At 37.1% G+C, this 24389-nt stretch overlaps 1 protein-coding gene across 1 annotated transcript in view; it reads left to right on the top strand.

The window, feature by feature from the left end:
• The window catches only part of EFCAB13 (EF-hand calcium binding domain 13), a gene marked incomplete at both ends in the record, with an annotated part of 45919 nt that extends 22804 nt beyond the window's left edge, over positions 1-23115 (top strand). Inside the window, 4 exon segments of the mRNA XM_082603831.1 lie at positions 98-180; positions 12064-12138; positions 17442-17585; positions 23099-23115. Coding sequence (XP_082459957.1) covers positions 98-180; positions 12064-12138; positions 17442-17585; positions 23099-23115 — 319 coding nt within the window.
• Between the last annotated feature and the right edge of the window lie 1274 nt (positions 23116-24389).

Consider the following 24389-nt stretch of genomic DNA (forward strand, 5'->3'; position numbering starts at 1 on the left):
CAAAATATTATATATGGCAAAGTGACAAAAATGTTTTATGGGTTTTCTGTTTTTATTTTTGTTTTCCTGCTTTCTAATGTGGCTGTTTCTTTGACAGCAAAGATGAAAAGCTTTCTAACCTTTACCAGACATTATATGATGAAGTACCTGAAGGACAATTTTACTTACAAGAATTAAGTGGTAATAATAGGTTCCAGAATTTCTTGAATAAATTTCCTGATTGTATGCTTTTTAAAAATTGTTTCAGTAGTTAGTGTCTCTTTCTTTATTCCTGAGGAGTTATCAGCTAATATTACATGATATGGCAAATGCTGCATGCTGTGAGCAAGCATAAGTAATTTAATTCATAAATATCTTTGGTTGCATTAGTAAGATAGACAAAATATATATGCTTATTCTAGTTCAATTTTTTGGGGGAAAAGGTTTGGATATTACATATGATGAATGAATTAGTAAGCACTGATTTTATTGGAATCGAGTCCTTGGTACCTTAACATTAGGGCTTATAGTACCTTTCACTTCTTGACACTGAGCTCTCCCATATCTTGGGCTTCTCGTGTGTGTGTGTGTGTGTGTGTGTGTGTGTGTGTGTGTGTGTGTGTAGTTTTTTTCCTCCTTTATATTTATGGAGTCATTTGGCATATTTTTGCTCTCTACTTTAACTCTGGTTATTGTATTAGGCATCTCTCCTAATCCCCAGTTTTATTGGGATATAATTGACATACAGTGTAAGTTTAAGATGTACAGTGTAGGGCTTCCCTGGTGGCGCAGTGGTTGGGAGTCCGCTTGCCGGTGCGGCGGACGCGGGTTTGTGCCCCGGTCTGGGAGGATCCCACGTGCCGTGGAGCGGCTGGGCCCGTGAGCCATGGCTGCTGGGCCTGCACGTCCAGAGCTTGTGCTCCGCGACGGGAGGGGCCACAGCGGTGAGAGGCCTGCGTACCGCAAAAAAAAAAAAAAAAAAAAAAAAAAAGATGTACAGTGTAATGACTTGACTTACATATATTATGAAGTGATTAACACAATAAGTTTAGTTAACATCCATCATCTAATACAGATACAAAAATTTTTTTCCTTATGATGAGAACTCTTAGGATCGGCTCTCTAAACAACTTTAAAATATACCATATAACAGTGTTAACTATAGTCGTCATATTGTACCTCCACTGTACTTATTTATTTTATAACTGAAAGTTTGTACCTTTTGACCACCTCATCTAATTCACCCACTCCCCAACTCTGGTAGCCACAAATCTGACCTCTTTTTCTATGAGTTATGTTTGCTTTTTTTAGATACCATGTGTAAGTGAGATCATACAGTATTTTCTCTCTCCATCTGACTTATTTCACCAGCATAATGCCCTCAAGGTCCACACGTGTTGTCATGAATGACGTGATTTTCTCCTTTTTTAATGACTGAATAATATTATATTGTATATAATTATACACACTACTTTTTCTTTACCTGTTCATCCTTAGATGGACACTTAAGTTATTTCCATGTCTTGGCTATTGTAAATAAAACTTCAATGAACATGGGGGTGCAGATATCTCATTGATGTAGTGTTTTCATTTCCTTCAGATTTATACCTGGAAATGGAATTGCTGGATTATATGGTAGTTCTACTTTTAATTTTTTTGAGGAACCTCTCCATTACTGTTTTCAATAGTGACTGCACCAATTTACATTCCCACCAACAGTGTACAAGGGTTCCCTTTTCTCCACATTCTTGACAACACTTGTTATCTCTTGCCTTCTTTTTTTTTTTTTTTTTTTTTTTTGCGGTACGCGGGCCTCTCACTGTTGTGGCCTCTCCCATTGCGGAGCACAGGCTCCGGACGCGCAGCCTCAGCGGCCATGGCCCATGGGCCCAGCCGTGGCATGCGGGATCTTCCCAGACCGGGACACGAACCCATGTCCCCTGCATCGGCAGGTGGACTCCCAACCAGTGCGCCACCAGGGAAGCCCGTCTCTTGTCTTCTTGATGATAGCCATTCTAACAGGTGTGAGGTGATACCTCACTGTGGTTTCAATTTGCATTTCCCTGATGATGAGTGATATTGAGCAGCTTTTCATGTACCTGTTGATCATTCATATGTCTTCTTTGGAAAAATGTCTATTCAGGTCCTTTGCCCATTTTTTAAACTGGGTTATTTTATTTTATTATTATTTTTTTGCTATTGAGTTGTATGAGCTCTTTATATATTTTGGATATTAATCCCTTATCAGGTTAATGATTTGCAAATTTTTTCTCATTCCATAGTTTATCTTTTCTTTTTTTTTTTGCGGTACGCGGGCCTCTCACTGTTGTGGCCTTTCCCATTGCGGAGCACAGGCTCCAAACGCACAGGCTCAGCGGCCACGGCTCACGGGCCCAGCCGCTCCGCGGCATGTGGGATCTTCCCAGACCGGGGCACGAACCCGCGTCCCCTGCATCGGCAGGCGGACTCTCAACCACTACGCCACTAGGGAAGCCCTATCTTTTCATTTTGTTGATTGTTTCTTTTGCTCTGCAGAAACATTTTAGTTTGATATTTGTTGCTTATGTTTTAGGTGTAATAGAGAAAAAAATCATTGCCAAGACCCACATCAAGGATCTTTTTTCCTGTGTTTTCTTCTACAAGTTTTATGGTTTCTGGTCTTACATTTAAGCCTTTAATCCATTTCGAGTTAGTTTTGTTTGTTTGTTTTATTGTATTGGCATTAGTAGCTCATTTATTAGTCAAAATGGGTATGAGCAATACCATATCCTTGGATAGGCAGAAAAAGAGTGAAAGACAAATAAGAACAAAGAACAAGGGCAACAAATAGAAAACATCAACAAATAAGATAGATATTAATTCAACTATATCAATAATCATTTTGATCATCAAAGGTCTAAATGCACCAATTAAAAGACAGAACTCAATAGCCACAGACTACTGTATTCGAATTAGTTTTTGTGAGTGGTGTAAGATAGGGGTCTAATTTCATTCTATTACATGTGAATATCCAATTTTCCCATTAACATTTATTGAAGAGACTGTCTTTTTTCCATGATTATTCTTGGCTTCCTTTCCAAATATTAGTTGACTATATACATGTGTTTATTTCTGGTCTCTCAATTCTGTTCCACTGGTCTATATGTGTATTGTTATTGCCAGTACCATACTGTTCTGATTACTATATCTTTGTAATATAGTTTGAAAACAAGAAATGCCATGCCTCCAGCTTTTTTGTTCTTTCTTAGGATTTCTTTGGCTATTTGGAGTCTTTCATGGTTCCGTATGGATTAAAAAATTTTTTCTATTTCTGTGAAAAATGTCACTAGAATCTTGATAAGGATTGCACTGAATCTATAGATGGCTTTGGGTAGTGTTGACCTTTTAACAATATTAATTATTCTAATCTATGGACATGGGATACTTTGTATCTTCTTTGTTTTTTTTTAAATCATGTTTTGTAGTTTTCAGTATAGAGGTCTTTCAACTCCTTGGTTAAATTTATTCCTAAGTACATTATCATTTTGATGCTATTGTAAGTGGGAGTGCTTTCTTTATTTCTTTTTCAGGTAATTTGTTGTATAGAAATGCTACTGACTTTCGTATGTTAATTTGGTATCCTGATACTTTACAGAATTCATTGATTAGATCTAACAGTTTTTTGATGGAGTCTTTAGAATTTTCAAATCATATCATCTGCAAAGAGACAATTTTTTTTTATTGAAGTATAGTTGATTTACAATGTTGTGTTAGTCTCTGGTGTATAGCAAAGTGATTCAGTTATATATACAATATATTCTTTTTTATATTCTTTTCCATTATGGTTTATTACAGGATATTAAATATAGTTCCCTGTGCTATACATTAGGACCTTGTTGTTTATCTATTTTATATGCAGTAGTTTTTACCTGCTAATGCTAAACCCCTTCCCCTGCTCCTTTCCCCTTTGGTAACCATAAGTTTGTTTTCTATTTCTGTGAGTCTGTTTCTGTTATGTAGATAAGTTCATTTGTATCATATTTTAGATTACACATATAAGTGATATCATATGATATTTGTCTTTCTCTGCTTACTTCACTTAGTATGATAATCTCTAGGTCCATCCATGTTGCTGCAAATGGCATTATTTAATTCTTTTTTATGGCTGAGTAGCATTCCATTGTGTGTGTGTGTGTGTGTGTGTGTGTGTGTGTGTATACCACATCTTCTTTATCCATTCATCTGTTGATGGACATTTAGGTTGCTTCCATGTCTTGGCTATTGTAAATAGTGCTGCTATGAACATTGGGGTGCATGTATCTCTTTGAATTAGAGTTTTCCTGGATGTATGCCCAGGAATGGGATTGCTGGATCATATGGTAACTCTATTTTTAGTTTTTGAAGGAACTTCTATTCTGTTTTCCATAGTGACTGCACCAATTTACATTCCCACCAACAGTGTAGGAAGGTTCCCTTTCTCCACATCTTCTCCAGCATTTGTTATTTGTAGACTTTTTAATGATGGCCATTCTGCCCGCTGTGAGGTGACACCTCATTGTAGTCTTGATTTGCGTTTCTCTAATAGTTAATGATGTTGAGCAGCTTTTCATGTGCTTATTGGCCATCTGTATGTCTTTGGGGAAATCTCTATTTATGTCTTCTTCCCATTTTTTGATAGGGTTGTTTTTTTTTTTGTTATTGAGCTGTATGAGCTGTTTGTATATTTTGGAAATTAAGCCCTTGTTGGTTGCATCATTTGCAAATATTTTCTCCCAGTCCATAGGTTATCTTTTTGTTTTGTTTATGGTTTCCTTTGCTGTGCAAAAGCTTATAAGGTTGTTTAGGTCCCATTTGTTTAATTTTGCTTTTTTTTTTTTTGCGGTACGCGGGCCTCTCACTGCCGTGGCTCTCCCATTGCGGAGCACAGGCTCCGGACGCGCAGGCTCAGCGGCCATGGCTCACGGGCCCAGCCACTCCACGGCATGCGGGATCTTCCCAGACCGGGGCACGAACCCTCATCCCCTGCATCGGCAGGCGGACTCTCAACCACTGCGCCACCATGGAATCCCTAATTTTGCTTTTATTTCTATTGCCTTGGGAGATTGACCTAAGAAAACATTGCTACAATTGATGTCAGAGAATGTTTTGCCTATGTTCTCAAAGAGACAATTTAAATTATTTCTTTCCAATTCTTATGCCTTTCTGAAATACAGGTTTCCTGGGTATAGAATTCTTGCTTGACAGTTTTTTTTTTTCTGTCAATATTTTGAATATATTGTCGCATTCTCTCCTGGTCTGAAAAGTTTCTGTTGAAAAATCTGCCTATGGTTTTATGGGATTCTCTTGTCTTTTTTCTCTTGCTGCTTTCAAAATTCTTTCTTTGTTTTTGATTTTTGACAATTTTAAAGTGTATTGCTGTAGCCTTATTTGGGTTCAACCTATTTGGGGATCCTTTTGGGCTTGTGGATCTGAATGTCCATTTCTCTCCCAGGTTTGGGATGTTTTCAGCCATTATTGCTTTAAATATACTTACTGTTCCTTTCTCTTTCTCTTCTCTTTCTGGAATTCCTGTAATGCAGATATTGTTTCTTTTGATTATTTCCTATAACTTCCATAGGTTTTCTTTACTCTTTTTTCCTCTTTTTTTTTAAAACTTCTCTGCCTGGCTAATTTTATTTTTTATTTTTTAAATAAATTTGTTTATTTTATTTATAAGTGAGCCATAAGTTCATACTTTTGATGAAATCTAGTCTACAATTTTTTTATTCGTGGTTTGTACTCTTGATGTTTTATCTAAAGGAGTTTTGCTTAACCCAGTGTCACATAGAAGTCAGAAAACAAGTCAAAGTAGTTGACTGAAATTTGTACAGACATTTTATTGTTTTTGAAGGAAAGGAGAAACCACTTTCAAGTTGTTACACTGAAAAAGAATTTTTGAGGTAGACAACTTAATAAATTTTCCAAAATTGGAGAAAGTGCTTCTGTTGTTTGGAAATGAGAACAACCAAGCCTTGTCAACTTCTCTGCAGGTAGAAGCCTGCAGACCACTGGAAGCACTGAATTGTTCTAAAGGTTACTTTGTTCAGATGACATTAAATTGAAATGTGGATTTATAATAATTTTCTTCTGGACATAGATAACATTGATGTAAATCCTTTCAAAGTTGGCCTCATTTATTTAAAGACAGAGGAAAATAACTTCATAGATAATTAACTTGAAGAATTTTGAAAAATTCAGATGTTCCTTAACACAGATCTATGCTTGTCTAGAAAATGAGATTTAAGAACCCTGATTCTGTGGTTTGGCACAATTTGTAAGTCTGGATTTTCAGCTCTAGTTGCTATCAGAGATGACCTGTGCAATATCATTCAAAAACCCACTACATAATTTCAACTTCTCATTCAAGCCAGACAAAAATTCTTACTGAAATTTTCATTTGTACAATTCAGATATTATTCTTTTAAGAAATAGCCATTACTTTTTGCATGAAAAATGAGACTTTTTTGGGGATAAGGATTACTTTAATATTGTGCAGTATTGTGTACATTTGTTCTAATGCATTGTGTGTGTGTGTGTGTGTGTGTGTGTGTGATGAGAGAGAGAGAGAAAGGTGGAATGGTGTGAGGCAAAGCTTTCATTAGAATCTCAACAAGATCCATAATCTACCCCCAAACCACAGGTATAGAGGATTTTTCTAGAACATGATGAAATCAGTCCTATCCTTTTAAGATAAAACCACTGTGTATGTAAAATTGGCATGTTGCATGTATTTTTTGCACCTAATTACAAATATAAAAATTAGAGCCTTGAGCAAAGAGAAGTGTAATATCTCCAGTTCTAGTCTATATATCATTCTTATTATTGCTGCAGCACTATTTACTACATAATTATGATATGTAAATACTTTCTGGTAAGTTTTCTTTTTACATTCTATAATGTTAACCTTGACAGCTTTTGTAATATAGACCATGGTATTCTAATATCAGTTAATTCTAGTTACATTTTTTGTTTTGCCCTTTTATATTCTCAGTGAGTTTGCTGATAAGTTTGCTAATGGAGTTTTTTTCTTTCTGTTTCTCAATCATTCTTATAGTTAATGGAATGATGGATTTTTCAAATTACCTTAAGGCTGTGAATGAAGTTTGTTATTTGGTCTCTCAGGATCCAGGTAAAAAGATGTTTCTTCAAAATTATAGAAGAGAATGATTTTGATAGTAACTGATTTTAGGGTGGGGTGGTTATATGAATTTATGCTTTTTCAGAATCTCTTAACTCCTTTTTGCCCCAGTAGTCTAGGTTGAGAAAAATTAGACACGAGTTATTCTATAAAAAGCACTAAAAAACCTGGATCACTGCCATGTTATCCTAATTTTCTTTTGTTTTTTTAAAAATGAATTTATTTATTTGTTTGTTTGTTTTTGGTTGTGTTGGGTCTTCGTTGCTGCATGCAAGCTTTCTCTAGTCGTAGCAAGCAGGGGCTACTCTTCATTGTGGTGTGCAGGCTTCTTGCTATGGCTTCTCTTGTTGTGGAGCATGGGCTCTAGGTGCGCAGGCTTCAGTAGTTGTGGCACGCAGGCTCAGTAGTTGTGGTTCACAGTCTCTAGAGTGCAGGCTTAGTAGTTGTGGCGCACGGGCTTAGTTGCTCCGCAGCATGTGGGATCTTCCCGGACCAGAGCTTGAAGCCATGTCCCCTGCATTGGCAGGCGGATTCTTAACCACTGTGCCACCAGGGAAGTCCTGTCCTAATTTTCTATCTTCAATCTCCACTTTTTCCTTTACACAATTGATAGACCAATTTTCTTAAAACAAAGTTTTTGTCATGTCATTATCTCAAAAATTTAGCTGCTCTTCTTAGTCCAAACTCTTAAGCTTGACGTCCTCACTTCTTCATAATTTTGCTTGCTGCTCCTCCTTTCTCCATAAATCTTTCCCCGGCAAGAACCCCATGCTCCAGTGAATCATAAATCTCCATATATGCCAATTTCATTCTTACTTCCATGCCTTTGTTCATGTTTTTTTTCCTCTATTGAAAACTCACATCCGTTTTCTTCTCTACCCTTAACAGTACGTTTTTCACTGTCTAGAATCTGCTTGAATTTCTCCCTAAAAATTTCAGGTGCTGAAGGGTCTCCTAGTAACTTTTAGTTTACACTACATATAAATTGTAAAGAAAGTGGTTGGACTATTCATGTTAAAGATAGAAACAGTGCTTCCAAAAATCCGAGATCTCTAGTGTTCATGATCTAATTTTAGCAGTTTGTTGGGTTTTCCATTAGGCAAGATCAAGTTCCAATGTTCAGTCCTTGGGATTATATATATTTATTGTCAACCAGACTATATTAGAATCAAGGATATATGAATGTGATAGTCAATATTCCTGAATAAGCAAACAAGAGGCAAGAAAAACTCTTTAATGTTTACTTATTCATTAATGTAATAAATGTTATTAAATGCCTACCATATGCAGCAATGAACAATATAGATATGATGCTTGGTTTGCTTTTCCTTTTTTAATTCCTTACTTCCTACTTGGCATTTTGATTAACTCCTGTGACACTGGGATTCTCCTTTATCTACTTGGTTTTTGACTTATAGCTTTTTCCTGACTATAGATTTATATGTTTGCTTGGACTCCTAAGTACTGCCTACTTGTTGAACCAGCTTATTTTCTCTCTTACATTCCTTGGTTTTTCAAGTCCTGGTTTCCTATTTTGACCTTATTTCTGTTTATGGCCATGTGTTCTGAGACCAATCAGGAAGTCCCAGGTTTCTTTATTTTTCCTCTTAAAGCAATACACATAATTCTTGAATATGTTATTTTTATAAAATATCCAAGCAATATTTAAGTGTATAAAGATGTGGAAGACACTCTTTAATTTCTCCTAGATTTTTATAGTTTAATGTTGACCTTAGAATCATATTTATATGCAATTGTGAATATATATATGTTTCATAAGATGAAATAAGTCATTGATTTTTAGGCAGAGGACCTAGATCTCACAGAGTCTAGTAAAAAGACCAAGCATACAGTTAGGAATCAAGAGACCCTCCAAAAATGGAAAAAATAGAAATATCTTATACTTTAAGAGAAAAGGATCATAATATATACATTATTTTTTACTATGATTTTTTTAAACTAAGTAATATGTCTTGGAAAGTTTTCCATGTCAGTAGATACAGGTCAGCCTTTTACTTTTTTTTTTAATTAATCAATTTATTTATTTTTGGCTCTGTTGGGTCTTCGTTGCTATGCGTGGGCTTTCTCTAGTTGTGGTGAGCAGGGGCTACTCTTCGTTGTGGTGCACGGGCTTCTCACTACGGTGGCTTCTCTTATTGTGGAGCACGGGCTCTAGGCGCGTGGGCTTCAGTAGTTGTGGAACATGGCCTCAGTAGTTGTGGTACGCAGGCTCTAGAGCGCAGGCTCTAGAGCACAGGCTCAGTAGTTGTGGCACATGGGCTTGGTTGCTCCGTGGCATGTGGGATCTTCCCAGACCAGGGCTCGAACCCGTGTCCCTTGCATTGGCAGGTGGATTCTTAACCGCTGTGCCACCAGGGAAGTCCACCATATACTTTCTATTTTGTATATATTTACAATTTTTCATAATAAAAAGTAGGGGTGTGTGTGTGTGAGAGTGTGTGTGTGTGTGTGTGTGTGTGTGTGTGTGGTGTTGAAGGAGACCAGCTTTCCTGGATATCAAGTCTCGTTATAAAGCTATAGTAATTTAAACGGTGTGAGAATGGCACAGGGATAGAGAAATTGACCAATAGGACAAGATAAGGAACTTCCAAATCTATCTACATACACATATGGCAACATATATAATGAGGTGTTAGATCACAGCAGGGAAAAGAAGCACCACTTAATAAATGGTGCTGGAATAATTAACTATTCAAATGGAAAAAAATGGAATTGGATCCTTATCTATATACCATATTCAGTAATAATTTCCAGATGTGAACAGTAAAAGTTTTAGGAAAAAAAGAAGAAAAATTTTCTGACTTAGAGTTCGGAGGGATTTTTAAAAAAAATACAAAATCACTAAGCAGAAGAGAAAAGATTGATAAATTTGGTTACGTTAAAATTAAGATCTTCTCTTTACTAAAACATACTACAAGGAGAACAAGCCACAAACGGAGTAAAGATTATTTGCAACACTTATAACAGCAAAGGATTGTTGTAGAGAATATATAGGGAACCCCTATAAATTAACAACCCAATAGAAAAATGGCTAAATTTCAAGAACAGCCATTTCCAGGTGAAGAAACACAAATTGCTAATAATCATATGAAAAGCTTCTCAACATCATTAGTAATCAGGGAAATGCAAAATTTAGGTCACAGTGAGACAACTTTTTATACCCACTAAACTGGTAAAAATTAAGATGTCTGTTAATCTAAGTGTTGGTAAATATGGTGAAAGTGATAAAACAACTTTGAAAAACGTGTAGTATTTTGTAAGGTTTTCATATCCCTGTGGCTTAGAAAAATCCAGTTTTAGCTATAAATTCAAGGAAATCTCTTGCACTGATTTACAAGGAGACATATTCAAGAATGTTCATGGCAACACTGATCTTAATAATAACAACAAAAAAAGAAACAACATGATCAGTGGCAGAATGTATAAATTGTGGTATATACCTTTGTTGTATAATGGAATACTAATGGTGTACACATTAGTGAAAATGAACATAGCAATATAGCATATGGATGATTGTTGGATATATAATATTGAATGAAAAAAGCAAGTCTCAGATTGCTATAGTGTAACAAAAGCTTCAAAACAAAATTAAAAATAATTTATTTATCCAGTTACAAATTATATGTAAAAGAGCAAAAGATTGATACATTTTAAAAATTCAGTAATATCCTCTTTGTGGGGGAAGCAGGATAATGGAATGGGAAAAGCATAGAGGCAATGGTATTAATAATCTTCTTCAGCTGGGTGGTGGCTTCCCAGTGGTTTGGTGTATAATCACGCTTCATGACGAATATATGTTGCAAATATTTAGAGAGTAGTATGTTCCTGTTGGGGAATGTAAATCTTAACTAACTCTATAATTCCCCCAGAATTTTTCAAGGTCTCACTTTTTTTGTCTCCAAAAATTTGGCTAAGAATACAAAGTGATTTGGTGCTCTTTGAAGTAAATTCTCAAAGATATTTAATACTGGGAATAGGAAGTATACTGTGCTGTATTTTTTTTTTTTTTTTTTGCGGTACGCGGGCTTCTCACTGTTGTGGCCTCTCCCGCTGCGGAGCACAGGCTCCGGATGCGCAGGCCCAGCGGCCATGGCTCACGGGCCCAGCCGCTCCCGCGGCATGTGGGATCCTCCCGGTCCGGGGCACGAACCCGTGTGCCCCGCATCGGCAGGCGGACCCTCAACCACTGCGCCACCAGGGAAGCCCTGTGCTGTATTTTTTACAGTGCATTAGAATTTTTTTTCTCAGTGGGGTAAGCAAAGGACTAGGGTTATCAAAAGCTCATTATATTTATATAAAACCTTTATATCTGGCCTTAGAAAATTCTTAGAAATATTTTATCCATTCTAACATTGGGATATTATGAAGAGTTATACATAATCAAGGAAAGCCATTGTCTAGGTATAAAATTACTATTAAGATGTTTAATGTTTTCAACAGTATACTAAAGATATCAATGTGAATGTTAGCCTGATGTAGAAGAAACAGAGAGTCAAGAGAGCTCGCTTCTAATTCCTGATCTTGCATTTCCTACTGTGAACGTAGAAAAAAAATCACACCACGTATGTATTTTTTAACATGTAAAATAACATACTAATTCTTTACCTACATATTTTACTGAGTTGTTACAAGACCAAGACAAGATAATATAAGTTTAAAGTTAAAAATGTACACTTGTGGCTAGAAGGATTTTGATAAATTTTCTTGGTATTTTCAGGGTTTAGCTTTTGCCTGTAAATTGAATTGCTTTTCCCCCTTATACCCATATATCTTTAGTGGTTAGTATTAGCTGTTGGATATAATTATGTTATCTCCCTGAATATATAACTTGTTTTATATAATTCAGTATTTATCATAATAATTTAATACTTGAAGATACTGAAGAAAATGTGTTCTTTTCCCTTCAGAAACAAAAAAAGTGAATTTTAAAGAATTCGTTGATACTATGATGAGCAACACGGAATGCTTCTCTGAAAAATTATGTTAGAACATCGTATCTTGTGCTTTTTGTGGACTAAATGGTTTGACAGATTTTAGAAAAGTATAATGTATTAAAAGAGCTAGCCATCCTAAAGATCATCAGGCAAATAAATGCCTGGCTTTGTGCTATGTTTGATCTTAATCTTCTCCATTACTGATTCCTAAATCTAGAACTTCCACATGCAAATGAATTGAAAGCTATCATAATCTTACTGTTCAACCTCATACTTTATTATAAAGAGCTAGAACCACATATATGAAATTCATATTTTGGGAAGGTTTAAAATGTTTTCTTACTTTGGGAAAGTGATGCCATCTAGTGACCATAGCTGAGTACTATAATGCAGAATTTCTGGTTTCAGCTGTTCATATTTTTTTTCATCTTCCACTTTATTCAATAACATTTATTGAGCCATTACTATGTACCAGATTATATGTTAAGCTGTGAGAGTGCTAAGATGAAGAAGACAGTCTTTGTCACTAAGAAGCTCACTGTAAAAAAAATGTAAGGTCATATATGTATATTGGAGTGAAATTAGTACTTTGAAGATTGGGGCTAAAAGTAGGATTGCGTTGTTTTGTGCCACATATTAGGTAATAGTGCACTTTAAGTAACAGCTATTTTTACCTTATATATAAATTTAATTTGTCTCCTATACAAGGAAACACAATTGATTAATTGGATGAAAGGATTATTTGCATTGTCAGGCACTTTTCCTAGGAATTTCAGTTTCATGGAGATAAAAAATTTTATTAGCACAGGGTTGTATAATATCTTATTCATATCTGTAGTTATATTTCCTTTCTCACTCTTTTTCTTCAAGTACTTTTTTAATTAAAGTAAATGCCAATAGAAAATAATTTTAATAAAACCATTTCAAGCACATCCAATGACTGGACATATATTTTTACATTGTGAACTCATTCAGATTTTATGTAAGCCACTTGATCATTCCATGTGGCTGTCATAGAATTTTAGTTTTTATTCTTTTATCTTGGTTTTTTTTTTTTTTTTTTTTTTCCGTACGCGGGCCTCTCACTGTTGTGGCCTCTCCCGTTGCGGAGCACAGGCTCCGGATGCGCAGGCTCAGCGGCCATGGCTCACGGGCCCAGCCGCTCCGCGGCATATGGGATCCTCCCAGACCGGGGCACGAACCCGTATCCCCTGCATCGGCAGGCGGACTCTCAACCACTGCGCCACCAGGGAGACCCTATCTTGGTTTTTATCATTTACTTAATTTTATTTTTTGTAGTTTACAAGATAATGACTATAATTCCTTGTGCTATACAATATATCTTTGTTGCTTATCTATTTTATACATACTAGTTTGTATCTCTTAATCCCATACAGCTGTCTTGTCCCATCCCCTCTTCCCTCTTGCCTCTCCCCACTGATAACCGCTAGTTTGTTTTCGATAACTGTGAGTCTGGTTTTGTTCTGCTGTATACATTCATTTGTTTTATTTTTTCAGATTCCACACAAAAGTGATTTCATACAGTATTTGTTTTTCTCTGTCTGACTTATTTCACTAAGCATCGTATTCTCTAGATCCATCCAAATTGCTGCAAATGGCAGAATTTTGTTCTTTTTTATGGCTGAGTAATATTCCAGTGTGTGTGTGTGTGTGTGTGTGCGTGTATACACACACATACCGTTTCCTCTTTATTCATTTATTTGTTGATGGACACTTAGGTTGCTTCCATATCTTGGCTATTGTAAATAGTGCTGCTATGAACATTGGGGTGCATCTATCTTTTGAAATTAGTGTTTTCTGTTTTTCCAAATACATACCCAGGAGTGAAATTGCTGGACATATGGTAGTTCTATTTTAGCTTTTTGAGGAACCTCCATGCTATTTTCCTCAGTGGCTGCAACAAATTACATCCCCACCAACAGTGTACAAGGGTTCCAGTTTCTCTATATCCTTGCCGATATTTGTTATTTGTGGACTTTTTGATGATAGCCATTCTGATAGGTGTGAGGTGATATCTCACTGTGGTTTTGATTTGCATTTCTTTAATAATTAGTGATGTTGAGCTTCTTTCACGTACCTTTTAGCCATCTGTATGTCTTCTTTGGAAAAACCTCTATCCAGGGCTTCTGCCCAATTTTTGATTGGGTTGTTTTAAACTGGTAGTCATTTAAGTTCAAACACATTCTAAAAGGTCTACAGTTTTTACTCACCTCCCCCACATTTTGTATTTTTGATGTCATATTTTGCACCTTCATGTTTATCTCTCAACTGTTTATTGTACTTACAGTTGCTATTACATTTCTTTCCAAATGGTATCCTTCTGTATCACTTTAGTCTGCCAATCATTCCTTCTAGTATTTTTTTTAATTTCAACTATTGAATTCTTCATTTTTGATTAAGTCTTTTTTATATTTTCTAGTTCCTTATTAAAATTTTCACTGTTCATCTATTCTTTTCCCTAATTCAGTTAACATTTTTATTACCAATGCTTTGAATTCTTTATCTGGTAAATTGTTTATTTGTTTCATTATTAATTTTTTTCAGGGGTTTTCTTTGGCTCTTTCAATTGAGAGCAATTCCTCTGCCTTTTCATTTTGCTTAACTTTCTCTGCCTCTTTTTAGGTAAAACAGTTACCTACTGTGGTCTTGAAGGGGTTTTCTTATGTGGGGGCATCCCTATACAGACAGGGTGTGCACAGTACCTTTGGTGGGAGAGCTGGATTTGGCATGGACACAGGTCACATCTTTTCTCAGAGTGTGCTGGCAGCTATCACCTGGTAGGGGTGGGGCTAGAGATGGAGTGAGGTGTGAGGCAGGACTTCTCTGCTCAGTGGCCATCCCTGCCCTATCAGGGCGGGGTTTGATCCCAAGTTGCTGAAGCAGAAGCCCTGAGGGTTGGGCCAGGCCTGGCTCTGTTCCCTTTAAGTGTGTGCTTTCCCTTCTTCCTGCTCCGGGACCCTTGCCTGAAAGGGGAGGAGAGCTGAAGCAAGTGGGGTCCATGCAGGTTCTCAGCTTGTATCTGTCGCAGACAGAGGTCTGAGGTATCTCCAATATGCTACCTGTGCAGGGGCCAGCAATTGTTTCCGTCACTCCACTCAGATGCAGTATTGGGTGCAAGTCTACTTTGTCCTTCACATCCGATCACTGCCCCCAGCCTCCACTGCCCCCACCCTGTTGTGGAGCCACATCAGGCGGGGCCTGTGTGGACTCTCAGGGTGTATTGGGGGTGAGCTGTGGTAGAGTGGCCACCCTCAAAGAACTGGACTGTTCCTGATGTGTTGCTTGCGTAAGCACCAGCAAATATTATATTTATTGATATTCTTAATTTAGCATTAGAATATGTTTTATTTTTGAGGTTGAAGGGGAATCTCGCTGTTCTCAGTCTACCATATTGCCAGTTCTCTCTTTAAAAGCACTCATTCAGGTTTTTGACCTTGCCACTTCATACTAGCTTTTTACGAAAAGTTAAATCTCATCTTGCTAAATCCAAGGGTCAATTTTCTGTCTTCATCTTGTTTACCTCTAGCAGGTTTTAATATGTTTCTTCTTAAAAATTTCTCTTCTCCTGTCTTCTGTGACACTGTAGTCTCCTAATGTCCCTCTCATCTTATTGGCTCTTCCTTTTAAAAAAAAATGAGATATAATTGACATTGTGTAAGTTTAAGGTGTGCAATCTGTTGATTTGATACACTTATACATTGCAGTATGATTACCACCGTAGTGTTTAACTAACACCTCCATCACATCACATAAATATTATTTCTTTTTTGTGGTGAGAACATTTAAGATTTAGTCTCTTAGCAACTTTCAAGTGTATAATACAGTATTAACTATAATCACAATGCTGTGCATTAGATCCCCAGGGCTCATTAATCTTCTAATTGCAAGTTAGTATCCTTTGACCAACATCTCCCCAGTTACCCCACTCCCCAACCCCTGGTAACCACCATTCTATTCTCTGTTTCTATGAGTTCTGCTTTTTTAGATTCCACATATAAGTGAGATCTTATAGTATTTGTCTTTCTCTGTCTGACTAATCTCACTTAAAGTAATACCCTCAAGTTTGCAAATGGCAGAATTTCCTTCTTTCTCGTGGCTAAATAATATCCCATTGTATATATACCCCTTCCTTTTTGGTCTTGTTTGCTGGCTGCTTCTTTTCTGGATGACTTTTAAATATTAGTGTGACCCCAGATTCCATTCTGAGTCCCATTCTCTAAGGCTTTTCCTGAGTGATCTTATTGCTTTAAAATAATATCTGTATCCTTTTGATACCCTATTTATCTCAAACTTAATGTGTATGAAAAAGAATTCTTATTCTTTCCCTGGTCTTCCTGTATCAGCTGTTGATACCACTCTCCACCCAGTTGCTCAGGTCTCAAACCTATAAGTTCTTCGTGGCCCCCGCCCCCTTAGACTGTTATTCAATTCATCATTAAATACTCTCCGCTTCATGCTCAAAATGTATCCTGTATTTGTCCAGTTCTCCTTTTCTCTATCACTTTCACCCTTGTTGAAACCACTATCCTTTTTTTTGTGTGTGAGCTACGACAATATCTTCCTAACTGCTTGATCTACAGAAAGTTCATGTCTACATAGCAACAGAGTGATTTTTTTTTTTTTTTTTTTTTTTGCGGTACGCGGGCTTCTCATTGTTGTGGCGTCTCCTGTTGCGGAGCACAGGCTCCGGATGCGCAGGCTCGGCGGCCATGGCTCATGGGCCTAGCCGCTCCATGGCATGTGGGATCTTCCCAGACCGGGGCACGAACCCATGTTCCCTGCATCGACAGGCGGACCCTCAACCACTGCGCCACCAGGGAAGCCCCAGAGTGGTCTTTTATACTTTTGTAATATGATAACTTCACTCCCCTGTTAAAACTTTCCAAAGGTTTTCTATTGGAATTTTAATCAAACAAAATTTCCTTCCATGGTCTGCGGTGGTATATTAAAGAGGAAGTAGTTATCCAGGAAAGAATTTTGGGGGGAAATATAGAGCAAAAGCTATTTAATTCATGGTTTTATCAGTTGGACATGTTTGTGAATTCAGCCTTTTGTAAATCTATAGTTCAATGAAAGTTATTCTTTATAATGATTATTTAGGGGTGCAGACACTATAAGTTCTTGAAATATTTTAGAATCTTCAAAGATATACTTAATTTTGTGTTATTTTATTCTGCTTTAATATTTGAAAATTGGCAATTAATTTATACTGTATTTGTTATTCTTCTTAACCATAAAAATCTCAATTCCTAACTATTCCAGATAATAATTTACTGTATTAACTTCTTGGACAAGTATGTTGTAAAACTTGTGTTTTATGTACCCTTTAGTATTGCCTGATGCTATTGAAAACCTCCACAATCTTAGCAAAGAGAAGATGAGTGCTCCTGACCTGTGGAATACTCTGTCTAGTTTGAAAACTAATTTAAAAAAAGACGAATTCCTAGCTGCACTGAAATTAGCAACAGTTGATGGTGAGTATTCCAAATACTAAAATTAAGAGATATATGGTTTTATTTTCTATCAATCTTTATTTGTCCTTGTATCTTGTATTTGATTGATATGCCAATATATACATTTAGGAAATATAAAGAAAGCTCAGATTGTTTGACTATCCTATAGAAAAATATTAATATCTAATATATTATTACTCTATATTGATCAAATATGTATTGACTGTAACCGGATGAGGCCAGCAAGTTTGGCTTCTTGCTGATTGAAAGGCCAATACTCAAGAGACAAGTGTTGGTGGAAAAGGAAAAGTTGTTTTATTTGGGAGGCCAGCAACCTGGGAAGATGGTGGACCAATGTCCTAGGACCATCTCCAAGTTGTTGGTTAGGAGACAAAGGTTTTAAAATCAGTGTGGGGGAGGGGGCTGCAGGGTGTGTGAATGGCTTGTGCACAATCTCGGATTGGTTGGTATCAAGGTAAAGTTTCAGGCAACACCAATCCTCTGGCTTTAATTGGTTTGGGTTCTTTGTGCTTGCATAGCAGTTTTCATTTGAGGGGGGTCTGCTTCCTGTAAAAACAACTGAGGAATATGTGTTAGGCCTTTATCAATATCTTCAGGGAACTGGGAGCTCAGTGACTCTGTTATGTGACTGGTTTGTAGTCTAAATTATTACCAGTTTCCTGGCCCAACATATAGCTATTCTTTGTTTTTACATCTTCACATTTCATAATCATTAACTTTTTTTTAGCATCTTTATTGGAGTATAATTGCTTTACATTGTTGTGTTAGTTTCTGCTGTGTAACAAAGTGAATCAGCAATACATATACTTATATCCCCATATCCTTCCCTCTTGCATCTCCCTCCCACCCTCCCTATCGCACCCCTCTAGGTGGTCAAAGAGCATCGTGCTGAACTCCCTGTGCTATGCGGCTGCTTCCCACTAGCTATCTATTTTACATTTGGTAGTGTATATATGTCCATGCCACTCTCTCACTTCGTCCCAGCTTACCCTTCCCCCTCCCAGTGTCCTTAAGTCCATTCTCTACATCTGCCTCTTTATTCCTATCCTGCCCCTAGGTTCTTCAGAACCATTTATTTTTTTAGATTCCATATATGTGTGTTAGCATATGATATTTATTTTTCTCTCTGTGACTTACTTCACTCTGTATGACAGATTCTAGGTCCATTCACCTCATTACAAATAACTCAATTTTGAGTTATTTTGAGTCAGTTTTACTTCTTCTTTTCCGATTTGGACTCCTTTTATTTCTTTTTCTTCTCTGATTGCTGTGGCTAACACTTCCAAAACTATGTTGAATAATAGTGGTGAGAGTGGGCAGCCTTGTCTTGTTCCTGATCTTAGAGGAAAGGGTTTCAGTTTTTCACCATTGAGAATGATGTTGGCTGTGGGTTTGTCATATATGGCCTGTATTATGTTGAGGTAAGCTCCCTCTATGCCTACTTTCTGGAGAGTTTTTATCATAAATGGGTGTTGAGGGCTTCCCTGATGGCGCAGTGGTTGAGAGTCCGCCTGCCGATGCAGGGGACACGGGTTCGTGCCCCGGTCCGGGAGGATCCCACATGCCGCGGAGCGGCTGGGCCTGTGAGCCATGGCCGCTGAGCCTGCGCGTCCAGAGCCTGTGCTCCGCAATTGGAGAGGCCACAACAGTGAGAGGCCTGCGTACAGCAAAAAATAAATAAATAAATAAATGGGTGTTGAATTTTGTTGAAAGCTTTTTCTGCATCTGTTGAGGTGATCATATGGTTTTTCTCCTTCAATTTGTTAATATGGTGTATCACATTGATTGATTTGCATATATTGAAGAATCCTTGAATTCCTGGGATAAACCCCACTTGATCATGGCATATGATCCTTTTAATTTCCTGTTGGATTTTGTTTGCTAGTATTTTGTTGAGGATTTTTGCATCTATGTTCATCAGTGATATTAGCCTGTATTTTTCTTTTTTGTGACATCTTTGTCTGGTTTTGGTATCGGAGTGATGGTGGCCTCATAGAATGAGTTTGGGAGTGTTCCTCCCTCTGTTATATTTTGGAAGAGTTTGAGAAGGATGGGTGTTAGCTCTTCTCTAAATGTTTGATAGAATTTGCCTGTGAAGCCATCTGGTCCTGGGCTTTTGTTTGTTAGAAGATTTTTAATCACAGTTTCAATTTCAGTGCTTGTGATTGGTCTGTTTCTATTTTCTATTTATTCCTGGTTCGGTCTCAGAAGGTTGTGCTTTTCTAAGAATTTGTCTATTTCTTCCAGGTTGTCCATTTTATTGACATGTAGTTGCTTGTAGTAATCTCTCATGATCCTTTGTATTTCTGCAGTGTCAGTTGTTACTTCTCCCTTTTCATTTCTAATTCTGTTGATTTGAGTCATCTCCCTTTTTTTCGTGATGAGTCTGGCTAATGGTTTATCAATTTTGTTTATCTTCTCAAAGAACCAGGTTTTAGTTTCATTGATCTTTGCTATCATTTCCTGCATTTCTTTTTCATTTATTTCTGATCTAACCTTTATGATTTCTTTCCTTCTACTAACTTTGGGGGTTTTTTGTTCTTCTTTGTCTAATTGCTTTAGGTGTAAGGTTATGTTGTTTATTTGAGATTTTTTCTTGTTTCTTGAGGTAAGATTTTATTGCTGTAAACTTCTCTCTTAGAACTGCTTTTGCTGCATCCCATAGGTTTCGGGCCATCATGTTTTAATTGTCATTTGTTTCTAGGTATTTTTTGATTTCCTCTTTGATTTCTTCAGTGATCTCTTGGTTATTTAATAGTGTATTGTTTAGCCTCCATGTGTTTGTATTTTTTGCAGTTGTTTTCCTGTAATTAATATCTAGACTCATAGTGTTGTGGTCGGAAAAGAAACTTGATATGATTTCAATTTTCTTAAATTTACCAAGGCTTGATTTGTGACCCAAATCACAAATCTATCCTGGAGAATGTTCCAGGAGCACTTGAGAAGAAAGTGTATTCTGTTGTTTTTAGATGGAATGTCCTATAAATATCAATTAAGTCCATCTTGTTTAATGGGTCATTTAAAGCTTGTGTTTCCTTATTTATTTTCATTTTGGTTGTTCTGTCCACTGGTGAAAGTGAGGTGTTAAGGTCCCCTACTGCTATTGTGTTACTGTTGATTTCCCCTTTTGTGGCTGTTATCATTTGCCTTATGTGTTGAGGTGCTCGTATGTTGGGTGCATAAATATTTATAATTGTTATATCTTCTTCTTGGATTGATCCTTTGATCATTATGTAGTGTCCTTCTTTGTCTCCTGTCATAGTCTTTATTTTAAAGTCTATTTTATCTGATATGAGAATTGCTACTCCAGCTTTCTTTTGATTTCCATTTGCATGGAATATCTTTTTCCATCCCCTCACTTTCAGTCTGTATGTGTCCCTAGGTCTGAAGTCGGTCTCTTGTAGACAGCATATATATGGGTCTTGTTTTTGTATCCATTCAGCCAGTCTGTGTCTTTTGGTTGGAGCATTTAATCCATTTACATTTAAGGTAATTATCGATATGTATGTTCCTGTTACCATTTTCTTAATTGTTCTGGGTTTATTATTGTAGGTCTTTTCCTTCTCTTGTGTTTGCTGCATAGAGAAGTTCCTTTAGCATTTGTTGTAAAGCTGGTTTGGTGGTGCTGAATTCTCCTAGCTTTTGCTTGTCTGTAAAGGTTTTAATTTCTCTATCGAATCTGAATGAGATCCTTGCCGGGTAGAGTAATCTTGGTTGTAGGTTTTTCCCTTTCATCACTTTAAATATGTCCTGCCACTCCCTTCTGGATTGCAGAGTTTTTGCTGAAAGATTAGCTGTTAACCTTATGGGGATTCCCTTGTATGTTATTTGTTGCTTTTCCCTTGCTGCTTTTAATATTTTTTCTTTGTGTTTAATTTTTGATAGTTTGATTAATATGTCTTGGCTTGTTTCTCCTTGGATTTATCCTGTATGGGACTCTCTGTGCTTCCTGGACTTGATTCACTATTTCCTTTCCCATATTAGGGAAGTTTTCAACTATAATCTCTTCAAATATTTTCAGTCCCTTTCTTTTTCTCTTCTTCTTTTGGGACCCCTATAATTTGAATGTTGGTGCATTTAATGTTGTCCCAGAGGTCTCTGAGGCTGTCTTCAATTCTTTTCATTCTTTTTTCTTTATTCTGCTCTGTGGTAGTTATTTCCACTATTTTATCTTCCAGGTCACTTATCCCGTTCTTCTGCCTCAGTTGTTCTGCTATTGATTCCTTCTAGAGAATTTTTAATTTCATTTACTGTGTTGTTCATCAATGTTTGTTTGCTCTTTAGTTCTTCTAGGTCCTTATTGAACTTTTCTTGTGTTTTCTCCATTCTATTTCCAAGATTTTGGATCATATTTAGTACCATTTCTCTGAATTCTTTTTCAAGTAGACTGTCTATTTCCTCTTCATTTGTTTGGTCTTGTGGGTTTTTACCTTGCTCCTTCATCTGCTGTGTATTTCTCTGTCTTCTCACTTTGCTTAATTTACTGTGTTTGGGATCTCCTTTTTGCAGGCTGCAGGGTCATAGTTCCCATTGTTTTTGGTGTCTGCCCCCAGTGGGTAATGTTGGTTCAGCAGGTTGTGTAGGCTTCCTGGTGGAGTGGACTGGTGCCTGTGTTCTGCTGGATGAGTCTGGATCTTGTCTTTTTGGTGAGCAGAACCACGTCTGGTGGTGTGTTTTGAGGTGTCCTTTACCTTATTATGATTTTAGGCAGCCTCTCTGCTATTGGGTGGGTTTGTGTTCCTGTCTTGCTAGTTGTTTGGCATGGGGTGTCCCGCACTGGAGCGTGCTGGTTGTTGAGTAGAGCTGGGTCTTAGTGTTGAGACGGAGATCTCTGGAGAGCTCTCGCCAATTGATATTATGTGGGGCCAGTTGGTCTCTGGTGGTCCAATGTCCTGAATTTGGCTCTCTCACCTCAGAGGCTCAGACCTGACAGCCAGCCAGAGCACCATGACCCTCTTAGCCATATAGCTCAGAAGAAAAGGAAGAAAAAAAAGAAAGAAAGAAAAATAAAATAAAATAAAAAGTTATTAAAATAGTGCTTACCTGGTGGTGCAGTGGTTGAGAGTCCGCCTGCCGATGCAGGGGACACGGGTTCATGCCCCAGTCCGGGAAGATCCCACATGCTGCAGAGCGGCTAGGCCCGTGAGCCATGGCCGCTGAGCCTGCGCGTCCGCAGCCTGTGCTCTGCAACGGGAGAGGCCGCAACAGTGAGAGGCCCACGTACCGCAAAAAATATATATATATATATATATTTTTTTATGTATTATGAAATGATTGCAATAATCTAGTTACCATCTGTCACATACAATATTATTTACTATATTATTGACTATATTCCCTATGTTGTACATTACATCCCTGTGACTTATTTATTTTATAACTAGAAGTTTGTACCTCTTCACTCCCTTCACCTATTTTGCCCATCTCCCCATTCTCCTCCTCTCTGGCAACCACCAGTTCTCTGTATCTGAGTCTGTTTCTGTCTTGTCCTGTTTGTGCATTTTGTGTTTTAGATTCTACATATAACTGAAATCATATGGTATATGTCTTTCTCTGTCTGACTTATTTCACTTAGCATAATACCCTCTAGGGCCATCCATGTTTTTGCAAATGACAAGATTTCATTCCTTTTTATGGCTGAGGAATATTCCATCTTCTTTATTCATTCATCTATCAAGGGACACGGGTTGCTTCCATAGCTTGATTATTGTAAATAATGCTGCAGTGAACACAGAAGTACATATATCTTTTTGAATTGTGTTTTCATTTTCTTCAGATAAATACCCAGAAATAAAATTATTGGAACACATGGTAGTTCTATTTTTTACTTTTTGAGGACCCTCCATACTGTTTTTCATACTAGCTGCACCAATTTACATTCCCACCAACAGGCACGAGTGTTGCCGTTTCCCTACATCCTGGCCGACACTTGTTATTTCTAGTCTTTTTGATAATAGCTTTTCTGACAAGTGTGAGGTGGTATCTCAGTGTGGTTTTGATTTGCATTTCCCTGATAATTAGAGATGTTGAACACCTTTTCATGTGCCTGCTGGCTGTGTGTATGTCTTCTTTGGAAAAATGTCTATTCAGGTCCTCTGCCCATTTTTTAATCAGGTTTTTTTTTTTTATATTGAGTTGTATGAGTCCTTTATATATTTTGGGGGTTTTTGGGGTTTTTTTAATGTAACTGCTTTTTTTCAGCAAATAGCTCATACTTTTTATTTATTTATTATTATTATTTAGATTATTTTTGTTTATTTATTTATTTATTTATTTTTGGCTGCACCGGGTGGTTTGTGGGACCTTAGTTCCCCGCCCAGGGATCGAACCCGTGCCCCCTGCATTGGGAGCGTGGAGTCTTAACCACTGGACCACCAGGGAAGTCCCTCTTTATATATTTTGGATATCAACCCCTTACTGATATATCATTTGCAAATATCTTCTCCCATTCAGTAGGTTGCCTTTTCATTTTGTTGATGGTTTCTTTTGCTGTACAAAACCATTTCAGTTTTATGTAGTTCCATTTTAATATTTTTGCTTTTGTTTCCCTTGCCTAAGGACACAGATCCAAAAAAAAAATTTCTAAGACCAATGTTGAAGAGCTTACTGCCTGCGTTTCATGGTTTCAGGCCTTATACCTAAGTCTTTAATCCATTTTAAGTTTATTTTGGTATATGGTTTAAGAAAGTGGTCCAGTTTTCCCAAACCACTTATTGACTGAAGAGACTCTCTTTTCCCTTCGTGTATTTAATTTTTCAAATCTTATTATCTTCACCTGAGTCTAAATTCTGAATTTTCTTACAG

This window comes from Mesoplodon mirus, assembly GCF_964341445.2.
Source record: "Mesoplodon mirus genome assembly, chromosome: 18".
Classification (NCBI taxonomy): domain Eukaryota; kingdom Metazoa; phylum Chordata; class Mammalia; order Artiodactyla; family Ziphiidae; genus Mesoplodon; species Mesoplodon mirus.